This window comes from Camelus bactrianus, chromosome 11 (genome assembly GCF_048773025.1).
Source record: "Camelus bactrianus isolate YW-2024 breed Bactrian camel chromosome 11, ASM4877302v1, whole genome shotgun sequence".
NCBI lineage: Eukaryota > Metazoa > Chordata > Mammalia > Artiodactyla > Camelidae > Camelus > Camelus bactrianus.
The window spans coordinates 43,973,888-43,992,244 of NC_133549.1; the positions used below are offsets into that span (position 1 = coordinate 43,973,888).

At 34.5% G+C, this 18,357-nt stretch overlaps 1 protein-coding gene across 3 annotated transcripts in view; it reads left to right on the forward strand.

Moving 5' to 3' along the window:
- The window catches only part of ARHGAP19 (Rho GTPase activating protein 19), a 46,896-nt gene that overhangs the window by 318 nt on the left and 28,221 nt on the right, over positions 1-18,357 (forward strand). For 2 of the 3 annotated variants that reach the window (XM_045507430.2, XM_010971118.3), the window contains exons 2-4: positions 15,530-15,795; positions 16,710-16,790; positions 17,353-17,562. In XM_045507430.2, the coding sequence (XP_045363386.2) occupies positions 15,530-15,795; positions 16,710-16,790; positions 17,353-17,562 (557 nt within the window). Of the gene's footprint in view, positions 1-12,608; positions 12,713-15,529; positions 15,796-16,709; positions 16,791-17,352; positions 17,563-18,357 lie in introns of those variants that run through there. The other variant, XM_045507429.2, reaches the window with a different exon arrangement.

The window sequence follows — 18,357 nt, forward strand, 5'->3', positions numbered from 1 at the left end:
ACTGACCAGTTGGTGGTGGTAGCTCTGCCTGCCTTTGCGCTGAGACTCATCTTGATGGTGAGGAAACTGGCCCAGAGCTGTTCAGTGATTCCTCAGTGTCTCACAGCGCTAGAGAACGCTGTCAGTACTTTTCAATCTCTTCCGAGGCAGTTTATATAGTTAAGTCGGAGCACGATTTGAGTGTCAAAAATGGGTTTGAGTCCTTGGACCAGTTAAAACAAAAAAAAAAATCTTATTGTGGCAACATCACTTAACATGAGATCTACCCTGTTGGAAAATTTGTAAAGAGTACAGTAAGTATTGTTGACTATAGGTACAATGCTGTACAGCACATCTCAAGAGCTTTTATCTTGTTTAACTGAAACTTTTTGCCTGTTAATTAGTAACTCCCCATTCCTCTCCCAGCCGCTGGCAACCCTCATTCCACTCTTTAATTCTGAATTGGACTACTTTAGATATCTCATGTAAGTAGATACCTCATATAAGTGGAGTCATTTGTCTTTCTGTAACTGGCTTATTTCACTTAGCATAATGTCCTCAAGGTTCATCCATGTTTTCACATATTGCAGAATTTTCTTCTTTTTTAAAGGCAAGTACTATTCCGTTCTATATATACACCACATTTTACTTATCTGTTGTTATGTCCATGGACATTTAGGTTGTTTCCACATCTTGGCTATTGTTAATTGTGCCTCAGTGAACATGAGTGCTAATAATTCTTTGAGATCCTGATTTAAATAGCTTTGGATAAATACCCAGAAGTGGGATTGCTGGATCATATGATAGTTCTATTTTTAATTTTTTGAGGAACCTACATATTATTTGCTATAGCACTGCAGTTTGCTTTCCTACCAGCCATATACAAAGATTCCAATTTCTCCACATCCTTAGTAACACTTGCCTTTTGTTTTTGTTTTATAATAGCCATCATGACAGGTGTATTGAGATAACCATTGTGATTAGGAGCAAGACAAGGATGCCCATTCTTGCCTCTTCTGTTCAACATAGTATTGAAAGTCCTAGCCAGAGCAGTGAGGCAAGAAAAAGAAATTTAAAAAGGGATCTAAATCGAAAAGTGAAAAGTAAAATTATCCCTGTTTGCAAATGACATGATTTCGTATATATAAAACTCTTAAGACCACCACCACCAAAAAAACCCTGTTAGAGCTAATAAGCAAGTTTAGTAAAAGTTGCAGGATAGAAAATCTACATACAAAAATCAGTTGTGTTTCGATACACTAAGAATGAACTATCTGGAAACGAAATTAAGAAAAGAATCCTATTTGCAGTAGCACCAAAAAGAATACAATACTTGGGCCAATTTTTAAACCTCTCTCAGTTTCACTTTCTTCATCTGTAAATGGACATAATGATGTCTGTTCCAGAGAATGTCAAGATTAAATCAGACAGTCCTTTTAAGCTCTTTGCACTGAGCCTAATAGATAATAACCACTCCAAACATAATAGATTTTCTTTTTCCTAGTCGAATAACTAAAGAACAGATCAGAAGGATCTGTGGTTAAAGAAATCATCACTTTATTTCTACAGAGTGTTTTCTCCTAAGCATGCACACTGAAATTTAGCTTTTCTTGGAAAGAATTTTCAGGTGTTCTTACCCTAGCTTTAAGACTTTAGTTGTCTTAATTGAGTAAATACATGCTAGAATTCAGTAGTGTGAGCTTGTTTACATTGCCCCAGTGTAAATTAGTAAAACACTTTGGTTTGGTGTCTGTTGGTGCCGTTTGTACTGAATAGATTCCAAGTCTTGGGAAATTGGGTTTCTGAGTGGGCACTGGATTCCTTCCTTAGCAGAGTTGGGGGTAGTGGAATGTGTTATTTAATATTTTATAGGGAAGAGTTTTCCACTCTTGGAGCTGCCTATAAATGGTTGATTGTTTTTGCCTGGAAAAGGGGCAAAGGGGATCGATACGTTTGATTAGATCATCCCTCAGCCTGCTCTAAAATTGTGAATTGTGATGAAAATCTGAAGACAAAATACCATTCTGTAGTGGAATAGTTTGAATTTCTTCAAAGGATGTTGATGATTGGAATTTGGATTTTGGGTGATAGTATTGGTTACATGATCAATAGGTATTCAGAGAATCTTATCTGAACCTGAAACTGTTCATATAGTAGAAGATAAGTTGGGTTTTGTAAAGCTTTTTGAGGGTAGGACATGTATATTTTTATTACATGTTCCCAATGATTAGCTTTGTGTAGTTGGTCAATAATGAATGAATAATGATTTTTGTCATTTTTAAGACATAAAATATTACCTCGTGGTGATAAATACCAAGCAAATTATTTTTTGCTCTGCACATATTAACCTTTCTAATGTTCCATTGGTGGTGTAGCCCCTTGTATTCCATAAAGATGAAAGAATTGCCTGATTTGCACAGATCAATACATATTTGTGTTGAATGGAGAATATGGGATCATCTGTTTAGTAGAACTCTCTAGCTTTCTTTTCTATTTCTTCATTATTATTTTAAACCTGTGCCTAATAATAAGGGGAATTTACAAATAGAGGCTATTCACTCTACCAATTAAGTAGTATAAAAATAATAGAGACTCTCAAGGGCCAAAGAGAGAAAAAGCTAAAGCAGGAAAGGGAATATAGCCACCTCCCCACATAATTGGCAGTAGGGAAATACAGCTCAGTTATTTTTTGAGTTGACAAGAGACATAAAAAGAAAGTACTACCTATTATTAGATGAAGAGAGGAAATTGATAACAGAGAGTCACAAGCTTTCTAACCTCAATGTTCACTGGAAAAAAACCCACTGGGAACCAGAAAAAGCCAGTGGGAACATATAGGGGTGGAGAAAGGGAAAGCAAGCCATGAAAGTGGCAGCACTTGTGAAAAGTTGTTGACAGCTAGTATGCCAGCAGTGGCTAAGTTTTGGGGCCCAAGCCTGCTGCTGGAACTTAGGAATAGCAGGAAGCTTAGGAACAGACTTCGGGATACCTTTGTTGTTGTTGTTGTTGTTGTTATGTACAGTTTTATTGCCAGTATATGCACAACTGTAAGCATAGAACTACAAATACACACTGTAATTAACAGTAGGAAACGAAATTGTTACAGGTAAAGGTGCGGGTATAGAGAAACTATTTTCCTGCTACTAAGAACAGAAACAAAGGAAGGTAAAAGTGTATGACAAATCATCCATTCAGTACTCTTGTCTTAAATTCTTTACATACATTTCTACACTTTTCTCAATTAAAGTACAGGTAACTCTGTAACAATAGCAGATTGCTTCCTTAATAGCTATTTGCCTTTCCAGTCAAATTCACTTTATGTTAGAATTAAAAAAAAAAGTCAAGATGTGAAATCATTAGTATCTTGATTCCAAATTATCTAATTTGCCTTTCACCAAAACTGGTAATTTTTGGAATCACATCCCATTGTGGAAGCGTTTTTGGAGGGTAAGGTGCCCAAAGATGGGGAAAGTGTCCTGTATCCTGCTGATTTACATACAGCAGAGACTTCCTGAAGCCTTTTTTGTTGTATTGTTCTTTCTCTTACAAAACAGCAGTGTGGCCCTTCAAGAAAAGTGATAGATGGAACCTGTTGATCTTGGGAAGAATTGTCTGTTCTCACTTGCATGAGCTGAGAATATCGGTATTGAAAATCACAAATCTCAAACAATGTCCTAGGCATCTGCTTCTTGCTCTCTTAGGTCTGATCTCTATATTTGTTTTATAAGAAGGCAGATTCTTCACAAAAGGTGGCAGTACGGGACCACCAACAGCTTCAATCTTACATTCCATTGGTTTAGCAGTCTTAGCATCTAGCAAGAGTCTTGGAATTGAGTCTTTTTGTCCTGGTTTGACTTGCGGGCCTTTGCCTGAATCAGTCAGTATAGACTGTTTTGATGAGATAAGTTTGGGTCATGTGCTCACACGTGGTGTCCAGGAATAGGGTTAGCCCACCAAACCACATAGATTGAAAGATCGGGAGAGGTTATTGCCCAAAGAAAATAGGGGAAAACAGATGTTGGGATAGCTCAAACAACAGGTGGCCACTGCACCCGTCTTCATAACCCCTGTACACCCCTCTTTGTTTAAGATTGTGTTTTGAAAAGGGCTTGCCAGTAATGTATGGAGAAAGCATTTTATGTTTCTTAAAAAACAAGCAAAAAAAAAAACCAAACGAAAAAGCCCCTTATTTAAGTACTTAAGTATTTAAGTATCTTTCCCGCCCTCCCCACCTCCCGCCACTGTCAAACCCTGCTCATCTTTAAGACCTACCTCAAATCTCAACTCTTGTATAAGGTTAAAAGTTTCTCTCCTACCTTTGAATTCTTAGAGCTTTCATTGTCTGTACCATGCATTTGGCAGTTAATGATCTTGTATCATCTTTGTGTTATGGTCTTTAGCTACTACTTAAAAGTCTTGTAGGAAAACCATTGTTCTTTTCTGTAATTAACTACAAAATTGTAATGACAGGGTAAAAAGAACAATTTTGTCAGAAGCTCACAAGTTTTTGATCTACCTTATAAATTATTCAAATATGGAGTGGGTTAATTAATGACAGTACATTTTTTAATGGGAAATGTGTTAGTATCAAACTATAACACTGTATAAAGCCATAGCTTTTAAAATAATTAGATAAAAATATAATAAATAACAATATCAGATTTGAAATTAAATGCAGGTGATTCATCAAGCTGAACTATTACCTGAGAGCTAGACACCAGTTTTTTGTTGTTGCAAGAATGAAATAGCTAGAATCACAAAAAAATTCAGTCTTCTGCCAGCTGAGTTTAGTTATGCTGTAGTATTTATTAACCTTTAAGCTTTTGAAAAATTAATATCTAATTAACATATTGTTTATACTCACAAGCATGAAAATGAGACGTTTTCTTTAAAGGCATACAGATTAGGCATATAAATTTAAGTTTGGGCCTTATTTCTTTTGCTTACTGACCAGAGTATATTACATAGCATAAAACTAACTTCTTTAGGCTCAGTAAGAATACAAAATACAATAGTGATCTGAGCCAATCTATAATGGATGAACTTTCCCCTCTTCAGCAGAAAATATTGTCCATCATACCATACAAAGCTACAGCCACTTAAAAATGTTCCTGATTATGTATAATCCCAATTTTCTTATTTTGTTCTGTTCATTTTTCATCATAGAAAATTAAAATGATTTGATTGGTCTTCGTCCAAGTTTCTGAAATGTGTTATAATAAAGAAGTAAAACATTCCCCCTCCCTCTAGGCTCTTGCCTCTTCAACTCCGTATCCTCTCCCTCTTCCCCCTTTCCCCTCCCTACTGTCCCACTTACACAATCTGCCTTTCAAGACTCATATACTCACTAGTTCTTTCTTAGATACATCCCCACCATGTTTTTATCGCCCCTCACTCCTGTAGTCTCAAACTTTTGCCTCCTTTATACTTGTTAATTCACTTTGGTTTCCCTTGGGCCCTTACAAAAAAAATAAAATAAAAAAAAGAAATAAAACATTATTTGACATGCTTTAAAATTACGTCATCTTATTAGAGATAAAGGTGTCTCAGCTGGGTTCTATCAGTGTTAATGAAAAGAGAAAAAATATTCATGAATGAAATATGGAAACCACATAGTTCTTAATATTAAATTTGTAATTGCCTGCCACTTATGACACCTACAATTGCTATATGTGTTTTAATTATATGTTTGGGGAGGGGGCAATCTTATTAATTTTGAAACTGTAACTAAAGAATGACATTGGGATTATATAATGAAGTTTTTCACTTGTTTTATTTTTATGCTAAGCACAATTACAAAGATAAAATCAAGTGAGTAAAAACAATGAAACTAAAGAAAAACTCACCAAATATCAAGAAACTAAGAATTAGGGAATTCTTAATTCCCTTGAAACCAAGAAAGTGCACAGCAATATTATTTAGTAACATGCTTGACGTTATCATCAAATACTTTCTGCTCTCTAGGAAAGTCCTTTATACTTTAATCAGAGATCACTACATACATAAGTCCTTTGAAATATGGCTAGATTTTATATGCTTAAGTCTATTTATCATTTTAAAGTTTTCCAAATTTTGGAATCTCTGTAATCCCTCCATTGGTTGCAATAAGAATTCCTTCACTCAAGTCACAAGGTCTACTTTCTTTTTTCTTTTGGTAAGGTAATTTTATGGCAGGTGTCCGTGTGACTAAGCTCTCCTTAATTAGATCTACTGTTCAATCTGCTTCATTTGTTAGGATGACCCTAAGCAAGAGATCATTTTTCAACTCATGTTTTTCATCAAATAAACATGGCTTTTAAGTATTAAAAATAAGTCCACCAATGAGAAACATATACTTGCATCATTGTGTTAAATTTTCACTGAAAATTTGAATCTAGGGTTTGTGTATTAAGATTGTACAAAGGATAAAGCCTAAATTTTATTAAGGCATAAAATATTTTAACCAACATGATAGAATGTTTTTAGGTGTTAAGAAATAAAAGTATTGAAAAGGAACTGGAATATTTAAATTTTTAAAAATTTCATTTCAAAAGTATTATATACTTCATGCACCATAAAATCTCATATATCAGAATCCATCTTTTCAATATCACATCATCTTAACATTTGGTGTCATTCAGAGTGCTGAGTGGGAAGGCATATTGTGTTTCCCCAAAGAAGTGGTTGCTTAAGATTTGCTATAGTGAAAAAAGTCTCATAATCACTTCTAGTTTCAAAGGGGTTTTAGCAAATGCCCAAAGATCTCTTTAAAATAATGGCACTCAAGGGTTAGCATGTATGTGCAAATGCAATAAGACAAAAATTGTTTGCAACCTAATTTTAAAAGATATCTCATCAGTCCTAACTTTAAAAGATATCTCATCAGTCCTCATCAATGTGCTAATTGTACCTGTAATTGACCACTTGTATTTTTGAAAATTGAGGTAGTGGGGAAAAAAGTAGCATTTTATAGTTTTAGTTAATTTTAAGCTTCTGGAGGCCAAAGACTTATTTAATTTCCTATTCCTGAACCTTACCTCTTCTTAAAATTACAGTGCACTCAGTAGATCACGGTTAGTTTGAATTTAACTGACACATGAGTGACTCTGATTTCTTGTTTGGCTGCCATGTGCCTCAGAAAAGCAGTTCACCCCCTCATGCTAGTTGATGAAGAGACTTATGATTAGATTTACAGAATATTTGCTAAGCTATAAAAGCTCTTTTCTTAAGAATTTTCAATATGTGAAGTTGTATATATATGAATAAGTCATATGTCAGAGCAAAAGCATTAGCTGTCTCTTGGATGGTCTCACTCTGGACTTTGGAACAAGTGGATTTAGAAGTAGTCTTTTGGAACCTAATCTGATCATACTATGTATGTATTTTAATTGACTGAGGCTCATGGCGTGGCGTTTAAAGTCTGTAGGAGAAGTCTCCTGAAGCTTTAATTATACTTTTTTGAGGGGTAAACAACTTTTAGATAATAAGGGAGACACTATCGTCAGTGAAGCATCCTCTAGAATTTTCTCCAGATAAATAGGGAATTTTGATGTTACTTTTCTAATACAAATAAACTTTCTTGAAATTGTACACCAGCCTTGGGTGGGGGGAAGTAGGGGAGGCGACAGCAACAGAATTAATACCAATTCTTGTGGCACCCAAAAGGATAAAAGTTGACAAGTGAAATATATGTTAATAAACTTGTGTTGCGTTATTAATACTTTGAATAAGAATAATTAGCCTCTTGACTAAGAACTTTCCATTGTCATTCCATAGGGCAAAATCTTAGGTCAGGTTTCCAGAATGTTTAGGTTAAGAGAGTAAACAATCAGAAATTCCTTCATCTGACCATTTAATTCAGATGAGGTTTGTCTAGTAGTCTGAAATTAATTCAAGGTGGAATCAAATATAGGGGCCAAATATATTTTTGCAGACTATTGGAGTCTAAATTAGAGATAAGAGATCCATATTACAAAACCTTGGACAGCTGCTCATAAGGGCAGACCTTCAAATGTAAGTGTCTCAAAATTTTTGTCTAAGAAATTGGATATTATTCCCTGAAATATTGTGCTACTACCTATTAACTTTGAACTGTTTCTGTCATAAAAAACCTGCCAGCTTGGGCACATGGGGCCTGCTTTCTCCTTTCTCTTTACGCACAACTTTCATGATACCAGTTTAAATTTGGCACGTAGAAAAAGGGAAGAGTAATAGCCTCTTGTTTAATACTTGTATGTATTCATATCTAACAGCTCTCTAATAAAGTGAGACATTTAAAACCATGTTTCAGAGCCAAAGGGTTGAAAAAGTAGTAAGTGAGTACATGCTTCTCTCAGGGTAGTAAGTCAGGTTTAGACAACTTTAAATATAGCTCATATTTTGATAGATGTTGCCAAGATTGTGGTTCTTGGAGAACAAATCAAGTTAAGCAATTCACTAGGGAGGAAACATTTAGTTTTGTGGGTATGTAGTTTTGACAGTAGTCAGCCAAAAGTTACATCTGCAGGATACAGGGTTTTTCTTTCCCTATTGCCTTGAATTTTGCAGATTCATGGATTCAAGATGCCTCAAAAGCACTTGCATTTCATTTTTCTGTAATTGATTTTTTAACTGTGGATTTTGTTTCCAGTCCTTTCACTAAGTGTATCACCTTACATGTAGACTTCCATCTAGTGGTAAAAGTAAAAATTACAGACTATAGGTAATAAATATCCTTTTTGAGGGGTAGGTCTTGCCTCTCTCATTCTTTGGGATAGTTACCTAGTATATACATTTAAATACTGGAGTCCCTGCTATCTCTGTATGCCTGTATACATAACTACTAATTCTCCTGGTTCTGGCCATCTGTGCAAAAACCTTTATGATGAGAAAATGAACCTTTAAATATACACTGTACTTTGATTTTCTGTGATATTTACATCAAGGTTTAGGTCAAAACTACTTGGTTTCTTAAAAATATTTATCATGAAAGATGTTGGTTATGTATACAAGTATGTAGAATAATATAATAAATACTCTTTCTGTCACCCAGCTTCAACAAATCTTAACATTTGCCATGTTTACTTCAAATGAATCATTTGCTTTTCCACATAATTTAATAATTTATCACAAAATCATTGCTAGCACCCTAGAAACTCCCCTTATGCCTCCTCATAATCACTAACCCCCAAAGGTAACCATTATCTCGAATGGTAAACACATCTTTGCTGCTTCTCTTTGCAATTTTGCTACTTAAGCAGGTACAGATCTTCCTCCATTTACCATGTTACATTCTGATAAACCCATTGTAAATTGAAAATATTGTAAGTTGAAAATGCGTTTAATACACCTAACCTGCTAAACATAATAGTTTAGCCTAGCCTACCTTAAATTTACTCAGACCACTTCATTAGCCTGTAGTTGGGCAAAATCATTTAACATAAAGCCTATTTTATAATAAAGTGTTGAGTAGCTCATGTAGTTTATTGAATACTGTACTAAAAGTAAAAACAGAATGGTTGTATGGGTATGGAATGGTTGTAAGTACATTGGCTTACCCTCATGATCTTGTGGCTGCCTGGGATTTGTGGCTTATTATTGCTGCCCAGCATCATAAGAGTAGTGTACTGCATATTGCTAGCCCAAGAAAAGATAAAAATTCAAAATTTGAGTTACTCGTTCTACTGAATGCATATTGCTTTCACACCATCATACGGTTGAAAAATCTAAGTTGAACCATTGTAAGTTAGGGACTGTATCTCTAAACACTATATTTTTTGTGTGTTTTTAAAATTTGATATAAATGGCATTATACAGAAAGTAGTTGTCTGTGCGTGTGTTGTGAAAGGCTTCTTTTGCTTAACATTATACGTGAGATTCCTCCATGATGGTGCATATAACTGGAGTTGGTCTATTTTCATTCCTGTAAAATCTGCCATTATATTTGCCACAATTCTTTTAAACCATTCTGCTGGACATTGTGTTTCCAATTTTGACTGCTTATAAATTAATGTTTCAGTGAACATTCTTGTTAGGGATTTTTGGTGCACAAGTGGCTTGCACATGTTAGGCATGTTTTAGAATTGCTGGGTCATAGGATACACTTGTTCAACTTTAGGAGATAAGAGCAACCAATCAGTTTTCCAAAATGGTTGTACAAATTTATAGCCCCACTATTTGTATAAAAGTTACTGTTATTAACCTTGGTATTGTCAATCTCTTTAATTTTAGTCGTTCTGTTGGATAATAGTATGTCATTGTTTTTTAATTTGCAGTGCCTTGATGTTTAACGATAATTGAGTAATTTTTTTGAAATGAGATTTTATTGAAATCTCATGCTTGTTTTTCTATTGGGTTATTTGTTTTTTCTTACTAATTAGGACGAAGTCATCCTATATTCAGGATATGAGCTCTTTTTTTGCTATATATATTGTAGATATATTTTCTCTCTCTGTGGCTATTTTTTCCACTATCTTAATGGTGTCTTGATGAACACAAGTTCTTATTTTAATGAAGTCAAATGTATTGATCCTTTTCTTTATGTTAATATTTTTTATGTTATTTAAAAATTATTTCCTCTGAGTTCAATAATACATTCTTCTATATTACCTTCCAGTAGGCTTATTGTTTTGTTATTTACCTACAGACCTATAATTCACCTGGAATTGACCTGTGTATAGTGTGGGATAGGTGTCAATTTTCACTTTTTCCTCCTATAGATGTCCAAGTGTCCCAGCGCCATTTAGTGAAAAGGTTATTCATTTTGCACTGATTTGCAATGCCACCTTTATCCTGAATTGAGTAAAGAAAGTAGAAGAAAGGAAGTAATAAAGATAAGAGCAGAAATTAATGAAACTAATAAAAATGTAATAGAAGGATTCAGCAAAACCAAAAGCTTGAACCTTGACAAAGCTAATAAAATTGAAAACCTCTAGTGAGATTCATAAATTAAAAAAGAGAGAAAATATAAATTACCAATATTAAGAACAAGGAGGACATCACTATGGAATGCAGATAACATTAAAAAGTTCCAAAGAGGATATTATAAACAAGTTTATGCCAATAAAGTTTGAAAATTTATGTGAGATAGACAAATCCCTAGAAATTTACAACTTACCAAAATTAATATGTGAAGAAACAGAAAATTTGAATAGTTCTGTAAGACAAAATAAATTGAATATATATATATAGTTAAAAATCTTACAAAGAAAACTCTAGGTCCAGATGGCTTCATCAGCCAATTTGATTTTTTTTTTCAGTCACTTTGATTTAAAGAAGAAATATTATCAATCTCAAATAAACTTTTTCAGAAAATAAAAAAATTGGACCAAGAAGAAATATTATCAATCTCAAATAAACTTTTTCAGAAAATAAAAAAATTGGACCAACTCCCCAACTCACTTTATAAGGCCAACACAACCTTGATACAAAACCAAATGAAGACAGTATAAGAAAGGATAATTCCATGATAATCTCACTTATGAACATATGTGACGAAACCTAAACAAAGTATTAGCAAACCAAATTCAGCAATATATAAAAATGATAATACATCATTACAACTTTGGGTTTATTCTAGAAATGCAGTTTTGGTTTAACATTAATCAATGTCATTCACATAAATAAAATAAAGGAGAAAATTCATAGGATTATCAATAGATGCACAAAACATTTTGATAAAGTTAAGCACTGACTCATGATAATAAATAACCCTTAGCAAACTAAGAATAAGAAGATAACACTTTAATCTGATAGTTTATGCCAAAGTGATGGATGGGGAAATATACCATTTTGCAATTTGCTTTACCCTGTTAATTTCTAAAGTTGAGATTCTTTTCATATTTATTAGTCATTTAGGTCCCTTCTATAAATTACTTGGTCATATCCTTTGACTAATTTTCTTTGAGTTTAGTGTATTTTTCTAATTTTTGGCATACTGATAAATTCATATGCATGGCAAATGTTTTTTTCCCCCATTTATGGCCTGTCTTTTATTATTACTTTTAAAGTTTTAAATTTGTTTGTTTGTTTATTTATTTATTATAAATGGGTGGTATGTTCACATGAATCAAAAATCCAGAAAATACAAAAGAACATACAGTAAAAAGTTTCTCTCCCACTCCTGTTGTTTCATCCAGTTCCTCTCTCCAGAGGCATTGTGACTTCATTTTTTAAGAATTTTGTTGATAATGTCATCTGTTAAACAGACATTTAAAATTTTAATATAGTTAAATGTATCAGTCTTTTCTTTGTGGATTGTACTTTTTATGTCTTATTTAAGAAACCTTTCCTCTACCTCATTAATTTATTCTTTTATACTGTTTTCTAAACTTGTTAAAGTTTGGCTTTTCATATTTAGACCTTTATTCTGTCTGGAATTTATTTTTTGTGTATGACGTGAGGTAGGGATCACCTTTCCCTTCATATTATAAAACTGCTTGTCCTTATACTCATATTACGTGATTAGTTGTCTAATACAACTTTCAGTGTGATAGGAGACTACCATTGAGCTTCATCTATGTGTTGGCAAATACAATTAACTGGTCCAGTTTTTTATTTCTGTTTTGTTCCTACTTGTAGATGAGTGCTTAGAGTTCTAATAAGTACTGCATTCAGGCCTCATAATATGCCCTTGTGTCCTCTAACATGTCTGGAATTTGTGTAGGCTGCGATGGGGCAGGGAAAGGAGGGTTTCTTTGTCACAGCAGACAAGGAGAAAGCTTTTTTCCTGTCTCTTCGATTTACCAATGCCTCATCAGAAGCTTTCAGCACTTTTGTAAGAAATTTATTTTATTCTTGAACTTGAGCAAACTTAGGGTTCATTTTAAAATTAGATATGGTAGAATAGGAAGTTGTTTCTGCTTAAAAATATTTTTTTTTTTTTTCAGTCCTTAAGTTCTTGAGCATGTTCATTGATATTCTCAGCTTTATGTTGTGGTACTGTATATTCCGTGGAAAGAGATTGTGTGCTCTGGGGGGTAATTTAAAAACATAACCTACTGTGTTCATCTTTTCCATCTTTTATCTTTCATTTCACTTCTTTTTTAACTGTTTCTCTCTCGTACTTCTTGTCTTACTACATGCTCCACTCGGAAAAGTGAGAGAAGGGAAAAATAGAACTAGGTTAAAGAAGTGGGACAAAACAAGAGTGAATGATTATGGGAAAAGAGGAAAGAAAAAGCAGAAGGGGAAAGGAAACTGAGATTGTTTATTTGTTACTTGTGTGTTAGGACACCTAGGGTATCAGTCTCATATTCCTTGCGAATGGGTAGGGGCAGCCTTGAATTTATTTATTCTGCTACCTATTCTACCTAGGTAGGGAGCAGACCTCATGTAGAAGGGATTCTGTTGAGAAACAATGTACTAGACTTTTGTGCCTCTAGCTCCTTTCTACTTGTGTATTTGATCCAGTTTAGTGCCTGAGGGTCAACTGTGATATGTTTTAGAATCTTAACTGGGTCTTACTCTGGATATTAATAAAATAAAGACCTGGAGGTTATATGTATGTAAGTATGTCTGTCTACTTTAAGAATATAGTGGATGCTATTCATATACATTTTTGTGTTAGAATTAATTTGATCTTAATTCTACTTTTCAGAATTAAAAGGGATATGAAGTCCATAAAATGATAGCTTAGATCTGATAAATTATAAGACTCTTTGGTGCTAACCCATTTCATGATTTTTTGGCTCTCTCAGAGTAATACTTTCTCGTTGGCAGTGATTATAAATAATAGTTGTCTATTGACTTATTTCTTGACTAAGTTGACATTGAAAAAAAAAAGGCTTTGTCAATGGTTTAAGATGAAATTTTGTTAAGTTTTAATTTATATTATAATCATTGTCATCTTTAAATTTATACAAGAAAAATAACCTTAGTGTGTAAAAAGGTTGAGGAGACAGCATTTTAAGTTCTCTTTCTTTAATGACTTTTTGGCTTGAGAATACACATTCATAATTTTAAATTTTTATGTGAATTCTTAATATTATCCTTTTAAAGAAAAGAAGGAATTTAGTAGCCACCAACTGAAGATTTGGGCTGTTGACTAAAATTATATAATAATTTTTCAAGGAAGTAGAGATGAACTTTGAAGTTTACTCATGCCTTGTTTTCATTATATTGTGTTAAAAATGATCTGTGTACTGCTGGCAAATTGTGTTATGGATTAGTTATAAATATAGTATATATTTATAGGTATCATTTTTCCTAGAACAATGCTTTGGTACTTAAGGTGTTATGGAAACTTTTAAGTTGTGATTGTTTTTATTGTGGGAATGTTTGACTCGGGTGAATTTCAACTTTTCCTGACAGATGTGATGACTTGTCCTTTCTGGCTTGTGTTATATTTACTCACTAATTGTATAATAGATGGCTGTTTATATAATAAGGGTTAGAACAAGCCATTAGAGATAATTGATAATGGATACAAACAAGTGGTGATGTGTCTGCTACAAGAGATAGACTAATACATTTCTTACATGTAATATATTAAAAGTAAAAAGGAGTATAGTAGTTAGGCATTAGGAAACAATAGGGAGAAAATATTTCTGAGAGTCAAAGGAACTTTGCCAGAAGTACAGCTCAAGTAATGTAGGAGTGGAAAACCAGCTAAGGTCAGGGGCCAATAGAATGTATCTGCTGAGTGTTACTCAGTGATAGAAGAGTGAAATTGGAAGCAAAATGCAGAATTTTTTCAAATGCCTTACAGAGGAAGAACCTGTATGAACAAAGGCTGGACTTAGACGATGGACAGAGGCATCCAGAATGCAGGATTTTAAAATAAAACCTACTTCTAGACCTGGGCAAGGCTGAATGAATATCTGTTTTATATACCCATAAGTGCTTTCCCTTCTAGTGAAGACTTTTTGTTTATGAGGAATGGAATTCTAGGGCACCTGGCTCAGCTGAAGGGAACTGATTATAAGGAAACCCCTGCCTGTGTAGGGACCCAAGAGCTAAAGAATGCTAAGGATAGAGTAAATGTCTTCAAAATGTCTACTATACTATTTAGATAGAGTTTTAGCTCTTCAGTAGTCATTCTTATTTTCACGTGGTTACTGTGGCATTTGAGACTAGCCTGAATGTGGTACTATCAGCAGTTGATCACTGGATGGGAAATACTGTGTAGTGCTGGCTGTATTCCTAAGAAGGCCTTAATTTAATGGTTACCCATTGCTGTGTTAGGGGGAAGAGCTGTGAGTCTGATGTTTTACAAGATCAGGGCAATAGTTCAGGGTTTGACTGTTTTAATAAGGAAACGTGGTCTATGTGACTATTAGACTTGGGAGGCTGTAAGGATCTTATCTTCCTATAGTATATGCCTAAAATTAAGAGGCAAATTCAGATCATATCATAGAGGCTATCTGGTGTGTTTTCTTTAAACTAAATTTCTAAGTATCTAGGTGGGTATAACCTAAACGGCAACAAGCCCAAACTGTCTTCTTTTGTGCCGTCAGCAGATTGAAGATGAGGTTTTCAAAAGACTGATATATAGATTAGCTCACAGAAAGAATGGATAATTGTATGGCTGAGAGGGCATGAAAAACATACAAAAATGATCCTCCCAAGGATTCTTCTGTTTCATGTTTTTTAGTGATGCCATCTGCAATTTTGTTATCTGCAATGACTCTTCTCTTCGAAGTCAGCCCATTATCTTCAATCCTGACTTTTTTGTGGAGAAACTCCGACATGAGAAACCTGAAGTGTTCACTGAGTTGGTGGTCAGCAATATCACAAGGCTCATTGATCTACCTGGAACTGAACTGGCTCAGCTGATGGGAGAAGTGGACCTTAAGTTGCCTGGTGGGGCTGGCCCCGCATCAGGATTCTTCCGGTCGCTAATGTCTCTCAAGCGAAAAGGTAGGGAAGACATGTCTGTGAAGCAGGGGAAAGCTTCGGCTGCTCCCTGGACTTCGCTCTTAATATCTGCACGTTTGTGGAGGAATTCCTATTACTATAAAGCATTTTTTAATTTACATGAGTAGTAAAACCTTAGGTAATATTAATAAAAATTATAAAAACAATCTAGATAAACTAAAGCATATGTATCAGTCCCCAAGAGATGACATTAGTTTAGGTAGTTATCCGGGGCACCTTGATTTTCATGCCCTATTAATACTATACTAAAATAATATGAAAAAAACAAAGTTACACAGCTGGTAAGTATAGTAAAGAAAGTCTGAACATTTTTAATTTCAGTAGTTCTCAAATGTTTTCATTCCAGGAATGCCTTGATAAGGCAAATAACTGAATTATCCAAAAAAACCTTACCAGAAATGTTATTATTAATATATTAATATATAATGTTATGATTATTAGCACTGCTTTTGATAAGATATTAGAGAGGTACTATTTTGTTTTATTAAATATAAGGAAATCCTGAAGGTAGCAAAAAAGGTTAAACACTATCACAGATTGGACCTTATACCAACTGTAGTGGATAATCTGCCATGCTCTGACAATCATGGGTCTAAGGTTTATTTTTTATTTGTTTTTAAATTAAACATCAACATGCTAGGTATTATTACTTAAATAAGAAGGTGGTCTTTGCCTTCAAGGAACTTACCTACCATCAAAAATTAAACTTGCAAAGAGTTGATTGAGAGTTGTTCCAACTGCATTTCCTGGTATACTTCCAACTCTAAGGTTTTTGTTTACTGACCCCATGAAAATATTTGCTGAACTGTAACATAGGATGCTTGAGGGGTATGCTGATTTTATACTATTTGTGGAAAATATAGCCTTGTCCTATTGTATGTTTTTTTTTTTTCCAGAAAAAGGAGTAGTATTTGGATCCCCACTGACAGAGGAAGGCATTGCCCAGATATACCAGCTGATTGAATATCTACACAAAAGTAAGAGTACTTGAAATTTTGTCATTCTTTGTTAATGAAAAATTGTCAGTTTTCTATTGAGAGCTAACATTCTTGAGTTAGTAGGTGACAATTAGCCATCATCAGCTCAGAGACTCGAAACTCATTTTAGGCTGCAAAATTGTTTACAGGAGCAACAGAGCTCCACAGATGAACTCAGCCCCTCCAAACAAAGTCTGGGATGACCCAAGGGAAGGAGCCTTCAGGGAGATTTGGCTTTTCTTCCAACTTATTTCTCAAGCCCATTCTCACCATTAAGGTTAAATTCAGTCTCCAAATGTGCCTCAGGAGGTTGAATGACTCCTGGGTGGACCATCTCTCAGTCTGGGAGATCTCCAGGTGCTCAGGGATGTTCAGATATGTCTCCTCAGGGGCCAGTAGGTTCTAAACTACTCTGGGAAAAAAGGCAAAAACCTGCTTCAAGGTCTTTGTAAAGGGTCTTTCAAGTACAATATAGTCTTTTAGATGACTTGTTTTAATCATAATTGCTCTTTTTGTTTCCTTTTTCATGTCCTTTTTTTCTCCCATGCTGAATTTCTCCCAGACTTGCGAGTAGAGGGTTTGTTCAGAGTACCAGGGAATAGTGTCCGACAGCAGATTTTAAGGGATGCTCTCAATAATGGAATGGATATCGACTTGGAATCAGGGGAGTTTCACTCAAATGATGTTGCCACATTGCTGAAGATGTTTCTAGGAGAGTTACCTGAGCCCCTGCTAACACATAAACATTTCCATGTACACCTCAAAATTGCTGGTAAGTATAGGAGGTGAGAAGGAGATGTAAATACATTTCTTTCAATTTAGTAAAATCATCTGGAATATTCTGTTGTTTGTAACCCACAGCAATGCTTCTGCTAATATTGGTTAAGACTTAATGTTATTTCTGGGCTCTCTGAGTACTCATAAGTATTGATAGTTAAGTTTGATTTAGTCAGTTTTTTTTTTTTTTGTTGAATAAATTTCTTTGAATATAAAGTCTAGGTTTTATTTATTTTTGTATTCCTGATGGATCCTAGCATTGTGCTTTGAACATTTTAGTTGTTTAATAATTGTATGCTTTCCACTGGATTGATTGACATACCTGAATCAAAGGTCACAGGTTTGATATGTTTGACTTGGTTTGGGGCTTTTGGTAAGTACTATTATGCCTCAATTGAGATCATCTCTATTCTTGGAAAATTGCTTTTAAAAATAACTTTAGGAACCTTTACCCTGAAAGTAACCCTTAGCCTGCACCTAGACATAGACATTCGCCTAGCCCTGAACCCGCTCCTAACCCTAACCATGAACCTAGCCCTATTCCTGAAATTAGCTCTAAACTTGCACTGAGCCCTAACCCTGCAACTAGACCTAATCCTCAACCTAACCCTAAACCTGCACCTAGCCCTAACCTTGCACCTAGACCTAACCCTGAATCTAGCCCTAACCCTGAAACTAACCCTGACCCTGATCCTAGCCCTAACCCTGAATCTGGCCCTAACCCTGAACCTAGTCCTAACCCTTAATCAAGCCCTAAACATGATCCTAGACCTAACACTGAACCTAGCCC